At 40.2% G+C, this 22946-nt stretch overlaps 1 protein-coding gene across 3 annotated transcripts in view; it reads left to right on the top strand.

The window, feature by feature from the left end:
• The first annotated feature begins 7213 nt into the window (after window positions 1–7213).
• PSPC1 (paraspeckle component 1) overlaps window positions 7214–22946 on the top strand; it is a 63340-nt gene continuing 47607 nt past the window's right edge. For all 3 annotated transcript variants that reach the window (XR_014618287.1, XR_014618288.1, XM_084284151.1), the window contains exons 1-6: window positions 7214–7668; window positions 9502–9803; window positions 12276–12371; window positions 14762–14958; window positions 19980–20064; window positions 20965–21073. Coding sequence is in view for 1 of the 3 variants with exons in the window: in XM_084284151.1 (XP_084140277.1) it covers window positions 7285–7668; window positions 9502–9803; window positions 12276–12371; window positions 14762–14958; window positions 19980–20064; window positions 20965–21073 (1173 nt within the window). In the remaining 2 variants the exon portion in view is untranslated. The remainder of the gene's footprint in view (window positions 7669–9501; window positions 9804–12275; window positions 12372–14761; window positions 14959–19979; window positions 20065–20964; window positions 21074–22946) is intronic.

Here is a 22946-nt window from a genome sequence, read left to right as displayed (position 1 = left end):
ACTCAGATCCCAACTTCAGGCCATCAACCACTGACTATAGCATTCCCACTTTGTCATTGAAGAATTTCATGCTTCCCCTTGTTTCTCTCTTCCAGTCATGTGCTGTCAGATGGGTCACTCCCCTCCATGCCCTACTTAACCTCTCAGTTCGAGTGCTCCCTCGTATATTCTGTCATGACCTTCCACTGCAGATTGAGTTACAAGCACAGATCTTAACTGTGACTCATTGCAGGAATAGGGACTAGACAAAGCAGAGACATTTAATGCCTTCTTCACTTGTCTTCAACACCAGTTATGCTGGAGGACTCTGACTGCGATAACAAAAAACTCCCAGTCAACGCTGAACTTGTGCAGGATTTGCTGTTCCAGCTGCATGCATATAAGTCTATGGGCCCAGTGGGATTCATCCTGGGGTACTGTGGTGGTTTTACTCCAGTGGGCAGCCGAGCTCCCCCACAACCGCTCTCTCACTCCCCTTCTCCTCAACGAGGAAGGGGGAGAAAATACAACACAGGTTGTAGTTCCTGCAGATACTGGAGACCTTTATCCATAGTGGTCCACTTGCCTACTTGATATACAACATCTTCCTTATGGGGATACCTTTCTTTCACAGCTGCTAGGAGTCACCTCCAGAGGCTGAGACCTTGTGCCTCTCTCCCAATTACTCTATCAATGAGCCTTTCTCTAGAGAGGGATCCCAGCTGCTTGGTTTCACTACCTTCTGGTTGTTGGCTGTTGGCCCCAGTGTCTCACCATTGAAGCAGCCAGGTGAGGATGTGCTCACCTGGATGATGACTGACATCCCTTCGTATTTCTCACAACTCACTCAAGGGTAGAGATCGAGTGGTTTCTGATTCATTTATGATTTCAGTCTCTTCTCCCTGATGTTGCTGTGATGCTGCTGCTTTAGAGCTGCCTGCCTTTTCCTCTTCTCCCTTACCCTTAGGAGGAGCTTCTTCCCTTATTAAGTGAGCTGACTTCCATTTCCATTGTTTTGTCTTGACTATAGGGATGACTGATACCATAGATGGTTGGTCCTCTGGGGTGTTCACAGTGTGTGTTACCTCATCATCGAATTCAGGAACTTCCCTATCCCCTTGAGGGTGCTGGGCAATGTTAATTGACATTTGATAGGCGTAAGCCAGACCCCAGCACAGTGCAGCAAGCTGGTGGAGTTCTCTGGTATTGCCAGGGTCAGGGCATACGTCTTTCAAACATTCTACCAGTTTTCTTGGATTTTGCACTTGTTCAGGGGTGAAGTTAAGAACCATCGGAGGAGAAAACCGTGACAGGTACCTGCCCATATCCCCACACACACCTTGCCACCCACAACTGCTTTGTCTCAGGACAGGTCCTTGGATGATATTCTCAACAAATTGTTTGACCTTAGGGAGGAAGACAAACACTAAAACTAGTAATAGGAGGATAACATCGGACCTAGGGTATCCAAAAGAATCAAAGGCTGCTGCAATTAGCCCACAGGGAGTGAAGAAGAAGGCACCACCCCCAATATTATTCACAGATTGCTAGGGGAGAAAAAGAAGGTGGTGTAATTCTTAATATTTCCAAAAAGATAATCTCCAGGAGACCAGAATGATAACAGTGTAGGGCCTGAGTACCAGACGAAACTGAAGGCCAGCATGTTACAGCACAGCATGATAAAGAAGCCAAACACAGACTTCAACACGTTGTCCGATCAGATGTAGAGGAAACAAGAGAACAGAGAACGGACTACATACAACATAGTCACACAGAAAAATACTAACAGAAATCCGAACATTGTGACTAGCAGTATGTTAGTTGTAAATACTTTAATCAATTCTACTGTTGTCTCTACCTTCGAGCCCCACATTGGGCGCCAAGAAGGACTGTGGTGGTTTTACTCGGGTGGGCAACCGAGCTCCACCACAACCGCTTTCTCACTCCCCCTCTCCTCAAAGAGGAAGGGGGAGAAAACACAACACAGAGAGCTCGAGGTTTGAGATGAGAATGGTTTAATTAAAGGGAAAGGGAATGGGGAGAAAAAGAAACAAAAGAAACAATAAGGCTGCAGGGAAGCACAGAGAGAAGGAAAAAAAAAATATTGTCTACTTCCCATCAACAAGCGATATTCGGCCACGTCCTAGGAAGGAGGGCCTCAAAACGTGTAGTGGTTGCTCAGGAGGAACAGCCCCCTCCCCCATGAGAGCCCCCCTTTTTATTGCTGAGTGTGACATCAGGTGTTATGGAATATCCCTTTGGGGTTGGTTTAGATCAGCTGCCCTGGCAATATCCCTCCCCATCACTTGCCCACCCCCAGCCTGCTGGCTCTTGGGGGCTTGGAAGGAGTCCTGACGCTGTGCCAGCACTATGCAGCAATAGACACAACACTGGAGGGATACCAGTGCTGTTCCAGCTACGAGTGCAGAGCACAGCACTGTGTGGGCTGCTGCAGGGAAAGGTGACTCCATTCCGGACAGACCCAACACAGGTACTCAGAGAGCTGGCTGATGTCATCGTCATGAAACCTCACCCAATTATTCTTCAACAGTCTTGGGAATCTGGAGAGGTCTCAGTTGAACAGAAACTGGCAAATGTTTTTTCCACTTTTCAGGAAGGGCAAGAAAGAAGACCCTGGTGATTACAGGCCTGTTGGTCTCTCTTCAGTGCCTGGTAAAATTATGGAGAAAATTATTCTGGGAGTTATTGGAAAGCACCTGAAAGACAACGCAGTCATCAGTCAAAGTCAACGTGTTCATGAGGGGAAAGTCCTGTTTAATGAAATCAATTTCCTTTTGTGACAAGGTTATCCAACTGGTTGACCAAGGGAAGCCAGCTGATGTAAACTTTTTGGATCTTGGCAAAGCTTTCGGTACTGTTTCTCACAGTACCCTTCAGGACAGAATGTCCATCATAGAGCTAGACAAGTACTTGATGTGATGGGCGAATAACTGGCTGATAGGTCAGGCTCAAAGGTTTTAGTAAATGGGGTTACATCAGGCTAGCAGCCAGCGGGGTGCTGCAGGGCTCCATTTTAGGCCCAGTTCTCTTTAATGTTTTCATAAATGACAGAATCCTAGAATGGTTGAGGTTGGAAGAGACCTCTGAAGATCATCTAGTCCAACTTCCCTGCCAAGCAGGATCACCTAGAGCACATTACACAGGATGGCATTAAGGCGAGTTTTGAATATCTCCAGAGAAGGAGACTCTAAAGCCTCTCTGGGCAACCTGTCTCAGTGCTCTGTCACCCTCACTGTAAAGAAATGCCCTGTCATATTCAGATGGAACTTTCTGTGCTTCAGTTTGTGCCCGTTGCCTCTCATCCTGTTGCTGGGCACAACTGAAAAGAGACCAGCTCCATCCCCTTGACACCCTCCCTTCAGATGTTTATATACATCTGAGGGATGAGAGGCTGGAGAACAGCCCCACGGCAAGGGATCTGGGGGTTCTAGTTGATGGCAAGTTGAATCTGAGTCAGCAGTGTGCCCTGGCAGCCAGGACGGCCAACTTGGAGCACATCAAGCACAGCACAGCCAGCCGGTTGAGGGAAGGGATTGTCCTGCTCTGCTCTGTGCTGGTGCAGCCTCACCTCAAGTAGTGCAGGCAGTTCTGGGCACCACAGTATAAGAAGGGCATAAAAGTATTAAAGAGCATCCAAAGGAGGGCTACAAAGATGGCGAAGGGTCTGGAGGCCAAGACAGGGCCAGTTCTCGTCAATGTTTTTATCAGTGACCTTGACATGAGTTGAGTGCACACTAAGTAAATTTGTGGATGTTACTAAATCAGGAGGAGCCATCGATTCCCTTGAGGTCAGAGACATGTTACAGACAGATTTTCATAGATTAGAGTGCTGGAAAATCACCAACCATATGAAATTTAGCAAGAACAAATTTTGGATTCTACACTTGGGATAGTGTAATCCTGGATGTACGTATAGGCTATAGGACAAGTGGCTGGAGTGCAGCCCTTCCGGGGAGGACATGGAGCGTTTGTTTGATGGTAAACTCAGTGTGAGTCAGCAAAGAGCTAACCATATTGCTGGACTGCACTAAGCACAGCACAGCTGACCAGTTAAAATAAGTGATTGTCCCACTATACTTAGCATCTTTGCAGCCTCACCTCAAGTACTGCCTGCAGTTTTGGGCTCCACTATGTAAGAAGGATATAAAAATAATGAGCGTGTCCAAAGGAGGGCAATAAAGGTGGTGAAGGGTCCAGAAGTAAGACATATGAGGGGTGGCTGAGGTCCCTTGGTTTGCTCAGCCCCGAGCAGAGCAGGCTGAGGGGAGGCCTCATGGCGGCCTGCAGCTCCCTCACGAGGGGAGCGGAGGGGCAGGCGCTGAGCTCTGCTCTCTGGGGACAGTGACAGGACCCAAGGGAACAGCATGGAGCTGGGACAGGGGAGGGTCAGGCTGGGGGTTAGGGAAAGGGTCTGCACCCAGAGGGTGCTCGGGCACTGGAACAGGCTCCCTGGGGCAGTGAAGATGGCACTGAGTCTGACAGAGTTCAAGAAGCATTTGGACAACGCTCTCAGACAAAATAGTTTGGATTTTGGGTGGTTCTGCATGGAGCCCGAATTTGGACACAGTGATCCTAGTGAGTCCATTCCAACTCAGGATATTCTGTGATTCTATGATTTTATGATTCTAGGAAGTAAAAATAAACAAACCTGTGAGTCCAGAAATGTGTTGAGTAGTAAGCTACTACTAATCACCTGATCCAGGGCAATTGCTTCTGTTGAGAAGATGACTTTACCGTTAATGCAGCTGTCACCACTGAGATGCTGTTATCACAGCAATCACTTTGAAATTGTTTCAGGGGTAAGTACATGTAGTTTGAGATTTTTATTTGAAGGTCAACTTGTATAACTCTTTGACTTTCATCAGGAAATGCTGAGATATATGAAATGAAAACTAGAACAGTTGCTTCTGACCAAGTCTCATATGGCACAGCTCTGGATGGTGCATATCTTGGAAATACATTCAAGCCTCTTGTTAGTGTTAAAACTTCAGCATACACCATGGAGATAAAATGAAAAGTACTGGTGATTTTCACAATTTTGCTTCTGTTTTCTGCAATTGAAATGTTCTTGTCATCAAAGGAATACCAATTGTACTATAGACAATATTTTTAGACAACAATTGTACTACTATAGACAGTAGTGCATATGCAGAATATTGTATTTCTGTTAAAAAAAAAATACAGAACCATTCACGAAATCATAATATAAAGCTTCAGAAAAGGGAGCCTAGTAGATGTAAGGGCAGTATATTACTAATACAAGATGTTGTAAACTTTTTATAGTCTTAAATAAATTCCATGCCAAAACCAACTTTGTTAGTACAAAATCAGGTCTGCTCTGTCCTTTTGAATGTCAAGCTGAATAAACTTAGGCTTACAAAAAAAATCTGAAGACTTACAGAGGGAAAACAAACTGCCATGTAATCATAACTATTACTCCTCCATTCCTCTGAAATGACCTTCATGTAGTTCATCTGTATTCAGCATATTAAATATATTAATACCTAATTTACAGAGAGTGGCTGGAAGAGTTTGGCAGAACTCACATTTTACAAGCTGCACCTACTAAGTCATAAAAATGTTAACGAATGTTTATAACAGAAGGAAAACATTGGAACAAGAACTTCTAGGGATCCATTCTGTCACTTTCAAAATGTTTTTGGTTAAGTGGTGTCAGTGCCAAGGTGTAGCATTAATCTTGCCACAAAGACTCTAGACCATTAGGTACCAGATGAACTATTTAGGGTTGTCCTGATGAATGAGCAAATTGTTAAATGATACAGTGTAACACTGAGTAAAGAGATGAGTCAACACAGAAGAAATTGTCCTGTTTTTGTACATCACACTACAACATTTGACTGTAGGGCATGTGCAAACAGCTCCTCGTCAATAAAGTCTAAAAACAACACGAATATATGTGTTATAGTTGTACTGTGACTAACAAAAGCAGGCTATGGATGCCCGAGCATATTAAATCCATGCATATATTGAAGATATATTTATCATTTTCTTGTTTCTGGAACTTGGAATGTTATTGAGCTATTTTGTTAGACTATGATTTACTGTTGAGAGCTACTGTTATTGTAGCTAGGGAAAGGTAAGAATAGCATGGAACTTGTAAACATGTCTTGTTCCTCCTATTGATTTTTTTATAGTGAAATCATTGATGTGTATTTAAATGGTTGAAGCCTGTGTTACTAAAGTGATTCATAAAACTCTGAAAATCATAGCAATTTTACTATACAGTGTTGGCAATAACAAGTAATTACTACATTATCTTATTTTTTCCTATCTATTGAGCTTTCACTGTCTACAATGCATTGTCACATCATTTCTAACATATGTTCCATTCCCTTTACACAATTATCCGTTTTTTAAATATATTTTGTTTTGCTACGAGTAGTTCCTTATTTCAACTCAGCATCTTTATTGAATGCTAAATACACTACAAACCATACCTCTTTGGATCCCCCATTGATACTCTCCCCTCGTGTTCCTACACTGCTCAACTTCCTGCCTTAGCTGGGAGTAGATACCCTCCTCCAGTCTGTAGTTTCTGATTTTCAGAGCTTTAAACCTGGGTTCATTTCAATGCTCTGTACCCAACATTCTGCTTCAGAAACAGGTGGGCTGAGAAAGTGATTCCTGATGTTTGGGAACTCATGGCTTTTTGTTTGGTTGGTTGCTTGTTTTGTTCCAGATTTCTGGTACATGCTTAGAGGTACCTCAAATGGAAAAAAACAGATAGAATGTTCCCATCTAACATGGAAATCCCTCTGAAATTGGTTTGTGCTTCTCTGCAATACCACGCAGCGGTTGGATTCCTGGCTGAAACGCACACATCAAACTAAACAACTGGCAAACCAGACGCACAGGCATCTGATAGACAATTAGGGGGGTTAAAATACACCCCCGTGCTGCAGCCCTAGCTACAAGGAGTGCCCCAACAACACAACGTGTGCCTTCATACCACAAGAATCAAGCCACCACCACCTTTATTTACAACAAAAGCCCTCCCCTCACCCCCCTGCTCCCTTCCCCTCCCGCCCCGCCTCGGCGGCCATTACAGCCGCCCCCCTACTCCCCGCCGCGCCCCACGGCGCATGCGCGGCCCCCTCCGGGCGCGCGGCGGCGGGGGGCGGGGCTCCCCTCAGGGACGCTGCAACTCGCCGAGGGCGGCCGCGGCGCCATTTTGAATCGGCTGCGGGTGGGAGGCGGCGGCGGAGCGGGGAGGCTCCGCGTCCCCCGGGAATCAGCCGGCCAGGAGCGAGCGAGGCCCCGGAGATGGCCGCGAATCGCAACCTGAAGCAAGTGAGGATCGAGAACAGCTCGCCGGCGGCGCCGCTGGGTATGGTGGGGGGCGGCGGCGGCGGCGGCCTGAAGGGCTTGCGAGGCCTGGAAGCGGAGAGCGAGGCGGCGGCGGCGGCCGCCATGGCGCTGGTGCCGGGAAAGGAGGCTGGGGACGAGGAGCAGGAGGGCGGCTTCACCATCGACATCAAGAGCTTCCTCAAGCCGGGCGAGAAGAGCTACACGCAGCGCTGCCGGCTCTTCGTGGGCAACCTGCCCACCGACATCACCGAGGAGGATTTCAAGCGGCTCTTCGAGCGCTACGGGGAGCCCAGCGAGGTCTTCATCAACCGGGACCGCGGCTTCGGCTTCATCCGCCTGGTGAGGCTTCGTATGACCCCCCGGGGGTCGCTTCGTGACCTGGCCTCTGCAGCTGGGAGCCCCCATTCCCCCGCTCCCCGCCCTCCCCTCGCCGCTAGGAGAAGGCAGCTGCTGCCCCCCCCTCTCTTTTTTCCTTTGCTGCTCATGCTGCTCCCTCAGCTTCCTCTGGTTTCTCCTCCTGTTCCCTTTTTACCTCCATCCATCCAAGCCAGAGGCCTGCATTGTGAGCAGCCTCCCCTGCCCCTTGCCTTGGGGTTTCCAGGGCACTGCTGGGAACCCCCGCTGGTTTTGGGGCTGGTCTCAGGGTTTTTCCACCAGTTTGCAGTTTATGTGCTGCTACGGGTGCTCCTGCAGCCTGTAACTCTTCCAGACAGGAAGATATGGTTGTGAAAAATACATTTTTCATGTAATATTTTAAAGATTTTCTTTATTTAATTGGGAGCACTTAGCATACTTCAGGACTGGAAATGTTACCTCTTTGTGTCACACCAAATTTCAATCTGTGCAGCTCACTATGAGTATAGGTTTGGCCTATGAAAACACAGTTAACTTTAAAGACTGGACTGGTTTGTTTTGAAATAATACTCTTTGCACATCTTGAATGCTACAAATACACAATTTCAATATTGCAAAGAATTGGGAGTGTCGTTTGTCTGAATTGTGTCCAGATAAGACTAGATTTTAGGCTTCATACAATTCAATCAGTATTATCTCAAGCATGTAGAAAAAGCATCCTAAAAGCTTATGATCCTGCATTTAAAATTTTCAATTTAATGTGTAGGATTAGTTTTAATGACTCCGTGCTTAGAAGGCTGTTTCGTCTAGTTCTGAGAAAAGAACTATAGAGTTTATAAACACTTAAAGTGTTTTGGGTTAACCTGGTTACGATTTTTCTGTATATTTTACTGGTTAGGATTTTGTATCTTTTTGGTTGTTCTAGATAAGTGCAAAGATAAGTAGCATTCTGCTATATGCTTTTGACCACGACAAAATCTCCCAACCTGAAATATTTTTCTGGAGGAAGTGTGATAGATTTGCATATATTACCCAATTTCGTATGTAAGGTAAATTAAATATAGTATTTATTCAAATGTCCCTTTTCTGTTATATTTAGGGAATATACTATTTTCTAACATTTTGTAGTAGGTTGAACTGGAAAATTGCCTGTGATCTAAAGAGTTCTTTAAATACAAGGCTTTTGGGGTATAATATTTGGTAAGAATTTCTGGAATGAGAAAAAAAGCAGCTATTGAGACAGATTTTTGTTGTGGATATGGGTGCAGAAAGGCCATAAATGCAAGAGGAGTGAATATATGAGCAAAGAAGGTAATTTTGTTTCTTGATGAACTTTGAATCTATTTAGAGTTCATCCAACAAGAGTAATGAGCATGTGTGATATTTTCATTCAAACAATATTTTCATTTATTAAAAAAGTAAGAAAAAACATTTTAGATTCTCTAGTATCATTTCTGAAAATATTGTTAACTAATATATGGATATAAAGACTTCAGTAGGCATATGTGAAAAACTGTGAAGTTTTCAATTCTACTGAAAGCCTTTACCGAAGCAGCATGTAAGTCCTCTAACGTGCAACAAAAATTTACATCCAAGTCATGTTTTAGATTAAACCACAGGGAATGAAAAATGCATGTTCTTTCATTCCATGGTTAGGAAATTTTGGGTAAAAAAGAATGCTGAATGACCCTAATGCAAATGTGCTCAAATTAAGGGAAGAAAAATTGCTACTTTTCTGGGGGAAAAATAACCAATGCAAAAGCAATGTCTGTTGTCTTTGCAAATAAAATATATAAAATATTTTATATCTTGAAAAAGGAATCTAGGACACTGGCTGAAATAGCAAAGGCAGAACTTGATGGTACAATTTTGAAGAGCAGACCACTTCGAATTCGATTTGCTACACATGGAGCTGCCCTAACAGTCAAGAATCTTTCACCTGTGGTTTCTAATGAGCTGCTGGAACAAGCTTTCTCTCAATTTGGGCCAGTGGAAAGAGCTGTTGTTGTAGTAGATGATCGTGGCAGAGCTACAGGAAAAGGTTTCGTAGAGTTTGCAGCAAAACCTCCAGCACGGAAAGCTCTAGAAAGATGCAGTGATGGGGCATTCTTGCTAACAACGTAAGTTCACAGGTTTTTGTTTGAATTTGTGTTGAGTATGTATTTCTTATGTGAAAGAAAAAAAAAAAACTTAGGCATTCCCTACATCTTATTATCAAATGATGAAAGTAATGAGGTGAGAAATTAAAGTGATTTACACAAATACTTGAAAATACACTCTTTTTTTTTTTTGTTTTAGTGTGGAGAACCACATTTTTCTGCTGACTATTTAGACATCTTTTAACTACCATATTTCAGTCCAATAGCAATGTTTTGTTTCCCCCCCCTTGTTTAGTAGGTCTTTTCCTAATGAGGCTTTATTTCCACTGATTGAGCTTTCTGATCCCACTAACAATACGACAAAATATTCTTTTGTTTCTTGGCAAATGAATACACTACATTGCTGATATTTCTGTAAACTCAGGAAAATGTTTTTGTGTTTATTTCCATCAACAACTTTTATTTGTGGCTTCCTAAGCCATAAGTAATTATTATTTTTTAAATAAATTTTGAACAAGTTGATGGCAGTTTCTGGAAATCTTTGAAGAGCAAGCGAGCTTGCATATTGCATCACTTCTCTCTAACATCTCTTATTTCTGTACTTGATGAGGAGAGTTGTTAACGGCTGTACTTTCACACGTTAACTTGTGACATTTTCAAATGTTTTCTTAGAGACAGTGTGAAGTGATAGATTAACATTCCCCCTTATCATTTGGGAAAGTAAGGCTGTGATTCCACAGCATTGAAGCTTGCTGCCATCAAATGAGGGAATGTGTGGTTGCTTCTCTTCCTGCCCTGACTGTGCTGTTGATCTCTTAACTGCTTGAGAACTGTTTTTGATGCTTACATAAGCCATTTGTGCTTGCTGAAAAAACATAAGATATTCAGTTGTTTTTGTTAAGTTCATTTTTGACCGTTTCAGAAAGTGAAGAGATTGTGGATGGGGGAAAAAAAGTTTGGAACTCCTCTTTCTGGTGATAATCTCATAAATCTTGTCACTTAACCGAATCCTGATAATCCGACCCAAGTAGATGCGTAGTAAATTCAATCTCAGGAAGTCTTTGTTATCAGTGGGCACCAGCAATTGATTCCTTTTTGTTCTTGTCTGGATTTTCTTGGCACTAGTGGTTGAGTGGAAGCCTGGTGAGCCAAACCAGGCAACTAATCTAGTTCAGTGAATGCTATAGAGTTACATGAGTACTATTCTGGGTGTGAGAGATGTGGCAGGGAAAAAGAAGCTAGGATACAAGGGAGGGTAGTCTTGATTTAGTAGCTGCTGGATAGTTTTGTTTGATGGACGTGATCATCTAACCATGGCCTGAGTGAGGAAAAAGTACTTGATCTTTGTCTTGCTTAAGTGGCTGACATGTCCCTTAATGCACAGTTGCAATCATATTTAGTATGTGTCTGCTGCCATGCTATTTTTTTTAACGTTTTGCTTCAGAATCAGGAATTTCACATTTTAGGTGAGATTCCTTTGCCTGAATAGATAAAATTTTTTTTCAAATCATGGGCCAAATGCATCAAAATGAGGCATTTGAAATGTGAATTTAGAGATTTAAAATTGTTCTTTTAAATCATCAGCTTGTTACCCCCACAGATCATTTGCATTTAAATGCTAGAACAGCCAGCAATTGTCATGCAGATAATTTTAGGAAAAATAGTTGCTAAGTTGTGCTCTGTGATTAGACTTTTTTTTTTGAATTGCCTCAATACCCAAAGGCTTCTTTTCCAGCTGTCCATGTTGTTAAAACACATTTTTTTTCCCTCCCTGAAAAGATCCATACATGAAAGTGTGGAACAAAATGTTACGAGCTGGTGTTCTGAAAATAGCAGCTTTGTAGCTCTTCTGTTACAATTTTAAGGTCTTGTTTGGGTGTTTCCAAAACTGGTACAGAGTTGTTTTTTTTTTTTTTATTTTTTATTTTACAGTTCAGGATTTTATTCTGCTATCCTTGCATTAGCTAACACGTGCCTCTGATCACTTATGCTGATACTGAGAATTCAAAGAATGAGCTTTAAATAATTTATGCAGAAGTCATTTTCTAATTATCATTGGAAAAATAATGCCAAATTACCAAGCCTATTTAATTGCAGAGTAACTTTCAAGAGTAAAATTGGTAAATATGAATAGGGTGAGTACTCTGATTTGGGTTTGGTCATTTCCAAATATAATCATGCCTTTCTGATGAAAATGTTTTTGAGATTTTAAAAAATATTTAAATATTCCTATACTTCACAATTAACATAACTACATAATGTAAATTGTATTTTATAGGTAGAATAGCTAGTTTTGTGTGTAGAACCAATAATCACTTTCAAAGATAAAATTCCAACAAATCCTGATTTTAAAAATTACTATGTAAGCATTTGTAAAACTTAGGACTTCAAGATAACATGCTATTTTTCTAGAGAGCATCTTCAAAATACCAAAATAAGATCTTAAACAGTTTCTTTTATGGTTTTAATTACTGAACTGAAATTCTTTTCCAGAACACCTCGACCTGTTGTTGTAGAACCAATGGAGCAATTTGATGATGAAGATGGGCTTCCAGAGAAGCTAATGCAAAAAACACAACAATATCACAAGTAAGTTGTGTTTAACCTTATTTTAAAAATTTATTTAATTACTTTGTTAGCTTAGTAAATATACACTCTTTTTAATTCAAGCTTGTGTAATTGGAAGCAATATTTTGTATGCTTATTTTATACAGCCAAGAGCAAAGGCAGACTTAGGTCAATTCACTTCCCACAAAAAGGTGCCATGTAATTTCGTATTCAGAATTAGAATAGTTCAGTTGGAAGGGGGCTGCAAGGATCATCACATTCAACCACCTGACCTGTTCAGGGCTAACCAAAAGTTAAAGCAGATCATTGAGGTTGTTGTCCAAATGCCTCTTGAACACTGACAGACACGTGGCATTAACCATCTCTCTATGAAGCCTGTTCCAGTGTCTCACTACCCGCATGGTGCAGAGACTTTTCCTAATGCCCAGTTTGAACCTCTTGTGACACAGCCTTGTGCTGTTCCTGTGCATCCTGCCATCGATTCCCAGGGAGCAGAGACCGTCACCTCCCTCTGCACTTCCCTGCTCAGGTTGCTCCATGGAGCAATGAGGCCACATCTTGTCTTCTCTTCTTCAGACTGGACAACCCAAGTGTCCTCAGCCTCTCTTCACAGGACATGCCTTCCTGCCCTTTTACCAGCTTTGTTGCCCTCCTCTGTATGCTTTCAAGTACCTTAATGTCCTTTTAATGTTGTGGGGCCACACCCATGCTCAATGTAATATAGCAGGAGAATCACCTCTCTTGACCATCTTGACCACAGCTTCCTTTCAGGCAGTTGCAGAGAGCAATGAGGTCTCCCCTGAGCCTCCTCTTCCCCAGACCAACCCCCCCCCAGCTCCCTCAGCCGCTCCTCACAGGCCTTGTGCTCCAGGCCCTTCACCAGCTCCGTAGCCCTGCTCTGGACACGCTCCAGGGCCTCGATGTCCTTCTTGTGCTGAGGGGCCCAAAGCTGAACACAGCACTCGAGGTGCGGCCTCACCAGAGCAGAGCACAGGGGGACGATCACCTCCCTGCTCCTGCTGGCCGCACTATTCCGGACACAAGCCAGGATCCCTCTGCATGGTCCTTCATTCCCTAAATAGAGTCAGCAGCACCTCCCTGTTTAGTATCAGCAGCACACTTGTAGAGGATGCATTCCACTCCTGCATCCAGATCACTGATAACAGTGTTGAACAGAACTGGCCCTAGAACTGAGCCCTGGGGAACGCCGCGAGTGACACCAGCCAGGTACGGCCCCATTCACTACAACCCTTTGAGCTCTACCGTTCAGGCAGTTTGTCACCGGGTGTAGTGTGCACCTCTTGGACTCTGCAGTCTTTGTAGGTCTCTTCCAGCTGAACTGTTCTTTGACACAAAACATTGTAACATTTAGGATTGAATAGGACCTTTCTAAGTTCTCCTAATTATAGTAAAATTGAGACTTGAATCCTTAGTTTAACTTTTTGTGGTTTTATTAAAGTCGATGGTTTTCTGGTCTCCACTGAAACCAACTGGAAATTATTGATAGTCAGTGTACATTCTTTTGTGGACTTTCTCCAGAGAAGCTGTGGATGCCTCGTCCCTGGAAGTGTTTAAGGCCAGGTTGGATGGGGCCCTGGGCAACCTGGGTGGCATCCCTGCCCATGGCAGAGGGGTTGGAACTGGGCGGTCTTTAAGGTCCCGTCCAAACCACTCTGATTCTGTGACTTGGGGTGTGATCTGATTTTGCAGATTTGTACACCCACAGACATTTTGTACTCTGATTAGCCCTTTAACTGTTTGTAAAGTCAGTGGGATGTAAATCTTGGCAGCTTCTATGCTTCAGATAAAATTTTGAGCATAAAAGAAAGTCTTGAGCACAAGGTGAAAGAAGAGTTCCATCATCTCATTAAAAAATAATTGTTGATTTTGAGATTTGATTACCATTTAGAAATCATGTTGCTTGAAACTGAAACCCTTACTCTGTTAAGCAGGTAAGCCTGCAGAATAACACTTAAAAATACAGCAGTGTTACAGTGTTCGCTGCTAGAATGTAAGATAAAATGTTGGCTCCTTTATTAAAGATTCTTGCTGATATTCTGATCTGTTCAGTAAGCCTTTGTATGCACTTAATTGCTTGTGTGAATTGACCACTTTAGAAAGCTGAACAGTTAATCTAGTATCACAGCTTAATATTTTGTACCATTATAAATATGATTTTTTACCTTCAAATTTGATAAATTGAACAGATTTTTATTTAGACAGTTTCTCAGCTCAGGTTAGTTATATTACCTTAACAGCTGAATTAAACATTGTCAAACTGGTTTACATTATAATAATCTGATTTAAAGTCAGGTCTACACTTGAAGTGATTCTTCAGAAATTCTTTGGCTGTTACAGCTGTTGATGGAAATGTGTCCTTCTGTACATTTTAACTGCAAAATTTTTATTAGGGAAAGAGAACAGCCTCCGCGTTTTGCTCAACCTGGAACATTTGAGTTTGAGTATGCTTCACGTTGGAAGGCTCTTGATGAGATGGAAAAGCAACAGCGTGAACAGGTTGACAGGAACATTAGAGAAGCCAAAGAGAAACTAGAGGCAGAAATGGAAGCAGCTAGACATGAGCATCAGCTAATGCTGATGAGGCAAGGTAAAAACCAGATAATCTACTAGTATTAATTTTTTTTTCCTCAGATTTTCTTTCTGTAGCATATTGAGCTATATGTTAAATGCAGAGATTTTTGCTAGGCACTATTTAATTAAATGCATTGAAATGAGAAAAAGGAAGACGTTTTTCCCCTTACACATGCTTCTTGATGACTGGCACTGATGGATTAAGAAACTGAAAAGGGAGATTGCCTGGGTCTGTGTCTTCACTTAAGTTTGTCAAATGTAAGTAGTTTGTGTAAAGAGAATGAATGGTAGCTTCACGTTCATCAGTAAAATTATTTTTCTGGTTTTGGTGTTGCTTATGGTACAACAAAGGACTAAGCACTGTTTTGGGGCCCTGTGCAGGAAGAAATTCAAATGATCCCTCCTATTTATTTGGGCTGTCCCGTGTACCTCTGATACAATTTCAAATGTTCTAATAGCTAATTTTATTTATTTTTTTCTTTTGAAACCCAACCAAGTAGTCTTATGTATGATCCTACAGGTAACCATTGCAACCCAACCATTCTTAAAGTCATTCTTGAAATCCTGAAATCACGTGTCCCTCTTCTGTAATTATGTGAGCTGGCTTTCTCCCTGGTCTTGCAGGAAAGAAAGCCCTTCAGCAATTGTTTACAAGCCCTACCTTTGAGAATGGAGTTGGGTGGAGATGGCAGTAGGAGGGCAAGTACCTGGTACTTTCTGCTTATTAGCCTTCTCTGCAAAACACTTCCCAAAATGTAGGCATGCAATTGCTGCATTTTGCATTGCTTTCCAGCTGAGGCCTATTGAATACCATTTGATTTTAGTTCACATTACAGGACTTCTGAGTCCTGATTTTTGATTTTGCAAAGACTTGAGATTTTGAAATCAGTTTCTCAAGGTTCTTTGCACAAATGCAACGCTGAAGTATTTTAACTTGTTAAAAAATCTTAAATGAAGGGAGATCATGGCTGACTAAAAAGATTCTTATCCTTAGCCTTAAATCATGACTGTTCAATAACTAACTTGAAAGTCTGAATAGGCTTTGTCACTTTAAAGGTATTTGAAGTTCTTGAGATTTTAAGTAGTAATGTTTCAAAATTTAAACCCAGGTAACTCATGCAAACTTTCTGTTGCAATTATTTGGTGTTACTTAGAACTTTACTCTTAACATTTTTTTTGTTGATAGTGCAGCATCTCTCTGTGAGAATTGTTCATCTTATTTTTTTTCTGCTGACTTGAATGGCATTAAAAATACCTGCATGAGGTGGACAAGGATATTCACTAGATTGGTGGCATTAAAGTCACCTACATTCTTTGTTTGCTTGGTTACATTGAATATAAATTCATAGTCTCTTAAAATCAATTTTAAAACATTATCTTAACTGGAAGAGAGTTTAAAGAAGCATATTGTGTTTTCTTATTTAGTATTCCACTATTCAAGTTCTGCTGCAAATGGAAATTGTCATTAGGAAAAAGTTTATCTAGCCTGTTTTTTCTAAACCAGTGTGCTGGTATTTAATAAGAATGCATGTTTTTATGAGAACTTGTACTGAAATACAGAGCATAATAAAATCAAAACCAGTTTTAAAATGCCAAATAGTTGTCATAGCACCTGAAATTGTCATATTTTAGATAAGGAATATTAATGTGATATAACAATGCACGTAATACATGGTGCTTCCCCATCCTTTTTTAATCAAGCCTGCATTAATTAGATACTTTTTTTTTTTAATTTTGTGTGTGACTATTTGATACTGGTGAAGATGATTCAGTGCTGAAATTCAGTTTAGATATGTTTATCATTGGCTTCACTAATTGTTAGTTGGCAGTGCTAATGATCCAGTTCGAGAGTTGTTACTCATACCTTATTTTCAGTATTCATCTACCTGTTGCCTGTAATTGAGGGCAAGGTTAGGGATATCTTTCTTAAATTATCATGCCTGAATCATGCTCTAAACTGAGATAAGACAGTGGCTTGTTATTAATACAGATCTTAATGGTAAAAATCAGGAGAAAAAGGTTTGGTGTGTTCCATGGATAATAGGGTTCCTTTTAGAGACAATGAAGGAAAAATTGTTTCATTTTTTGAATAGGTATTAAGATCCACTTTTTTATATGGAAAAGAAAAAGAATTACTCCTCCTGCTAAAGCGCCACTAGAATACAAATAGTTTTGGTGCTAATATTCCAGTGAGGAAACGTGCTTTTTTTTTTTTTTTTTCACTGTGGGAAGAGTTTTTTTCCGTCCTCCTTGATTAGCAGAGTGCTTCTGCTTCATACTAAGCAACTTGGAATTTTGCTAAGACACTTAGATTTCTGCTTATTGACATGCAGGTATATGACTTGCCAAGCTTTAGTGGTTAGTAAACATTAGTTCCATTTCTTTTTCTCTTACCAGCTTCAGGGTATATGAAAATCAGCTAGTTTTTCCTGTATTTTTACATTAGCTGCTTCTGAAACTTGCTGGTCTGAACTGTCTCTGGGAGTAGGTGGTTCAGACCATACCAAGAATATTTATTAGCAATGAGCTAATTTTAAGAAAGGCACTTAAAGAAAGATACAGTGAGACTTGAGGCATCAAAACCTAGAATTAATGTTATTGTATTGATTTCAAAGTGTGTTGAAACAGTTATTCTGAAATATGAGATGTAAAGCTGCAGTATAGTAGTTGTCAGGAGCGAGAAGGATAAGTTTACTCCAGTCCATATACTTCTGCAGATGAAGGGAAAAGTTTTATAAAAATTGCTTTATGAAAGCTATGAGGACTTGCACTAGAATGTGCTGGCTTAAATACTTGGATTTTCATGGTGTGGTATTAAGGCTGGAGAGGGAGACTTCATTCTTCTGATATGTGTAATTTTTCACTTTTAAGTGTCATGTTTTGACAGACTGAGTCAGAAGTGGTTTGTAAAGCAGAGTACGTGTTTCCATGTGTAAGTAAATTGGCATGATGTTTCAGATCTACATATTGCTGGCATGCTTCAGGCTTTTGTAAATATTACAATGGTGGTTAAGTAGTTTATCAAAATAATGGAAATCTTGACTAAATGTAACAAGAAACTTCATTCTTTGTTGGCTATATGGAAATCAGACATTTGTTTTCAATTCTTAGAATCTGAAAAATTAGCTAAAACAACCGAATCTGTTTGGATTTGTTATTCTTGCTTGCAGGATTAATTCCTCAGGTGAAAGTACACTTTCACCTTCAGTCCTATGCTCTGCAGGAAGTTGAATATTGAAGACTTTTTTTTTAGCACAAGAAGGTACTGAAGCTAATAGTCATGCTTTCTGGCTCATCACAGCTATCTGCTTTAGTGCAGGTTTATTTCTGTTCAGGGAAAGGGCCCGTCCCCAACATATGTCAGCTCAGAATTACCAGCATTGCAGATCTTCTAATATGAGCGGCTCTGTGCACAGCCTGAACATCCAGATCTGGATTTTCATTTGGCTAGTAAAGCTTTGTGCCAAGATTCTGCTGTTGACAAATGGTACTGAATCCAATTGTTCTGCTGACCTTTAAAGTACAAACAATTTTGGGGACGGCAATAATCATAATTATGCCTTGAAAAAAATTTAGAGACTGGGAAAACTAGGACTATTCAACTTAAAGTAAAGGGAATTAAATAATAAATTCATAGCAATTAGTGATAGAAGGCAAAAAAAAATCTTGTTTGAGTGTATTAATGTAAAAAACAAAAAAGGAACGCTACATGAATAGCAAAGAAAGTAAAGACAACTTACAAGGAAATAATCTTTTTATATGCCCACCATGGGGGCAATATTGAATGCAGGACAGATGGATTCTTGATCTTAGTTAAATCATGAAACAATCTAAAAATTAACTAAAAAAAAAAAATCAGTTGTATTCCGAAACAATCTGAAGGTTATTTTAAAAACTTTGTGTCACTCCTTGAATACAGTGTTGGCCAAGTCTGCTGTGGCATGTGCTGTTGAAAAGACACAGTCCTCAGGCTTTGTGATATGAGTGAATCTTCATTCTCTGTTGATTTTTCAGAGGAAATGGGAGAAAAGCAAGCCTGCAAAATTTGCTTGAGAGAAAGGACTTCTATTGTCAATAAGGATATTATCTAGTAAAAATCTGGTAATCTTTGTTAAAAGAAAACACGTAATATTTTGGTAAAGTGTACTGGTGTGAAAGATTAAATTGTAATATATGCTGCTGCAAGTTTAAAAATAATTTGTATGGCTAATAAAGGTGCTTTAGTTAATATAGTGAAGAAAAACATAGAAATATGTGGAGTATTTGATCTGAAGCATAAAAAACATGTAATAGGTAGTAGGGTGGAATTTTTGTCATGGTGTCCATAAATATTGTGGCCAATGTTGTATGAAGATAGAAAAAGCAACTGCTTTTATTGTAATGAGTGGTAGAACTAATAGTCATTGAAGATTGTGTGAATTTCCAGGGAGAAATCAGCATTACCTTTAGCTGGGACCTGCTTTTTAGACCATATAGCTATTCTCTCTGGTGGTGTTAAAGATCAGGCATTTATAAGTCAGTATAAGCATGGTCAAGTGATTAATCTCTATGGAGGCTCAGATCCCATGCACCTGACATACACTTCACTTTTTTTTTTTTGATGTGCCATGCAGTTGTTTGCAATGGATAGTGGAGAGTATGTACTGTATTTGTTTCCTTGCTAGTGTTACTTCAGCAGTGCACAGCATTGAGAGAAGATAGATGCCTTGCCAAAGATGTAAAAGCAGGACATCTTCTAAGTGATTCATTTTTCCTACTGTTTTCTTTGTTTGAGCGCTTCAAATTTCTGTTTCCATAATCTGCTTTGGAAGCATTCCCAGTCCTCTACCTTTCCATGATTCTGTGAGACTTGAGTCTGGTGTGGTTTTTCATATGCTAAACTTAATTTTATGGGAAGGAACTAGTTAAATACACCGAGAAACTCCTTTTGTTTTAAAATTGAATACAACAAGGATAATCTGATGGCAGTAGCGTTTTCTAGGTTTCCATATGGTAGATTAAGAGCTTTCATCTTGATTACATTTTTAATCCTGTTAGATCTCATGCGACGCCAAGAAGAATTGAGGCGTTTGGAAGAACTTCGGAATCAAGAACTTCAAAAACGCAAGCAGATACAATTGAGGTATTCTGTCTTGTACTGTGTGAAGTTGTGGCAGTAATTTAAAGGACACAGCTGATGTCAGCCTGCATGAATTTAGATACTGTAGCATGTAAAACTTCTAATATGAAATACAAACATTTCTGCTATTTAAAAGTGTTTCAAAAGCATGATGTGGTACGTTTCCGTTGATGTTCTACCACAGAAAAGTGGTGATTTATGCTAATATGAAAGAATGATTGCAATTATTTCTAGTACTTTTCATTTCATTTCAGCTCTGCTAGTTCTGTTGTAAATATCCGAGCCTAACTAGCTTGGAAATGTCTTCACATAAATGTTTCATATCATTATTTGCTTTGAACATCTGATGGAAGAAGCATAGCTGTGTAGTAGAACACACTTGTAAGATCTAGGGGTGTTCATATGTATGTGGAACAGTAGCATTGCAAATTTATAACATTTTTAAATTTATAAAATTTAAGAAAATATATTAATTGAACATGTGTGTTTGGATTTCTACTTAAGCACTTCTTATATTAAATATCAGAAATATAGATGAGAGAAAAGAACAAAACGCTTTACAGAGTTAAAAAATACGGCTTCCAGCAGTATTGAAATAATTTAATTTGTAGTAACTTGTTAGGGGGTTGGGAAGGAAGGGACGTGTTTTAACCTGCTTAACAGTTAGAACAGGTAAGCTGTAGCTGGAAGAACGGTTATAGAATATACTGGTATTGTGAATACCTGTAAACCAGCTGAACAAAAATATTTCAATAATAAGCCTATCAGGCGGACTAGATTAGTTCCTTACACTGAATAAAAAAGTAAATAATGACTAGTTTTGTTTGTGCTCGATGTTAGCTCCTGAGACTGAGTGAACAGGTCACGAGTCTGAGTTGACATAGTTTTTGAAAAATATTCTAGGCATGAGGAAGAACATCGACGACGTGAAGAAGAGATGCTACGGCAGAGGGAACAGGAGGAACTGAGACGACAGCAGGAGGGAGGATTTAAGCCAAATTTCATGGATAATGTAAGTAAATTTTACCTGACTAAAGTCAAATTTTAAAATACATTGTACTTTTTTATATTCAGTCTATCTTATCAAGATGCCCTCTTACTTACAGTCTTTCCTTCACTATTCCATCATTCTCATGAATGGAATGGTACAAATTTAGCAATGTAGTTACTTTCTTGTATGATGACACCACACTTTTCCTACAATCTGGTGAAGCAACATTTCAGTTAAGTGAAGGTATTCAGATAATCATTTGCCTTTTTTATTCAGGAAACTATTTTTTCTTGTAAAATTACTGAATTTAAGTGGGAGTCATGGGAATACCTAATGCTTCCATGAGGGGGTGCCCTATTTGGACTGAAGATTTTAAATTTTAAAGCAGTTCAAACTGTTAGTTTGTTTGAATTGCTTATTTTGTTTTATGCTGAATTTATTAAGTATAATACACTTCAGAAACAAATTGGGCGATGTTAACTTCATAAGGAGCCTGAAATCCCTCTCCCCTTTGACCCTACTGTAAGACTGAAGATGAAAATATGAAGATCTTTACCAAAGGAGACCAAAAGATCGTTTAAGAATGTTCTTCGCTATAATTTCTACATTACTTATATTAGTAATTTAGGTCTGTTCTGCCTTTGAAGATTCATCCTGAAGGACTAGCAAAATAGGGATATCAAAGTAGTCAGTTTCTAAATATTCAGGATGATCTGTATTGGGCAAGGGTATGATTTCTATCAACCAAAGCAATTAAATAAGCACAACCTGTATTAGGAATGCTTTAGTTTCATGTAGGAGGGATACCTTTTACTGCTAAAGCTACTTTTAGAGAGGAAGCAACGAATAAGTGATCCACATAATACTTGTTTATACTATTTTAATTATAGTCACTGGGAGAATTCTGCTCCTCTTTACAGGTACAACTTGATGCATAAAACAAAGTGCTAGTTTCTCAGCTACTTTCTGATTTTGGGCTTTGTGGAAGAACTAACTGTTCTACTTTTTGTACAGTAACACTTCCTGTAGGACTGAGAAGACTATATTAAATATGTTCTGAGGCATTCTAAGAGAATTAGTTAGAAAAGATGATTTCCTGTTTTCTGCAGGACTTCTTTTCTTAGCGTTTTTAGTAAAGATAGTGGGGAAACAAAAGTGTTCCTTTGTGATATTACTAACTTACCACTTGATTTTACTGATTGTGTTTGAGAAACCTGCAGTAGAAAAATAGTCAATCTTCTCTTTCCGTATGTGCTCACATTGTAAAAAAAGAAAACCGCTTTCAAGTATGCAATTCTTTTGGGGGTGATGAAGATCAAGAATTCAATACTTATGTCCCTTAGTGCGTTCCAACCTAATAGTAAACTGTCATATTTTGTGAAATAGCGTGTAATGATCATCTGATGTAATTTACGAGTGATACTCTGTGATCCCGACTTCTGCAGTGCCAAGTATGAGATTTCATGGCATGTTAATATTCTAATATAACATCTTCTGGGGTAGTACAACTTCCTGACCATATAAACTGTGTGTCAAAATCGTCCTGTGCCAGAGCCAGGAGATCCATGTTGCTCACTGCAGAGAGCTGCAGGAAGAGGAAGCTGGGGAGCCATCCCACAGGGATGAGATGGGATTAGCTCCCTTGGATTCTTTTGTTGTCAGGAGGTAGTGGCCTAAACCCTGCAGTTTAAGGCACTGGGAGAAGCAGGTAACATTGGCCACAGCAAGTGCTCTGCTGGTTTGCTTCTTGCAGCTCTCTGAGATAAGGTTACATGGTTTCTGTGCTTGGATTGCTTGCTACAGGTTGGCCATCCTTCAGCTGGTGCATTTTTAAATTCCTAAGTCTGCATGAATAGAAACTGTTGAAGTTTTTGTGCCTAGATGGGGCAAAAAT

Source organism: Netta rufina (assembly GCF_964035555.1).
Source record: "Netta rufina genome assembly, chromosome: 1".
Lineage (NCBI taxonomy): Eukaryota > Metazoa > Chordata > Aves > Anseriformes > Anatidae > Netta > Netta rufina.
The sequence above is the reverse complement of the archived record's forward strand: the minus strand, read 5'-3'. Positions and strand labels throughout refer to the sequence as shown.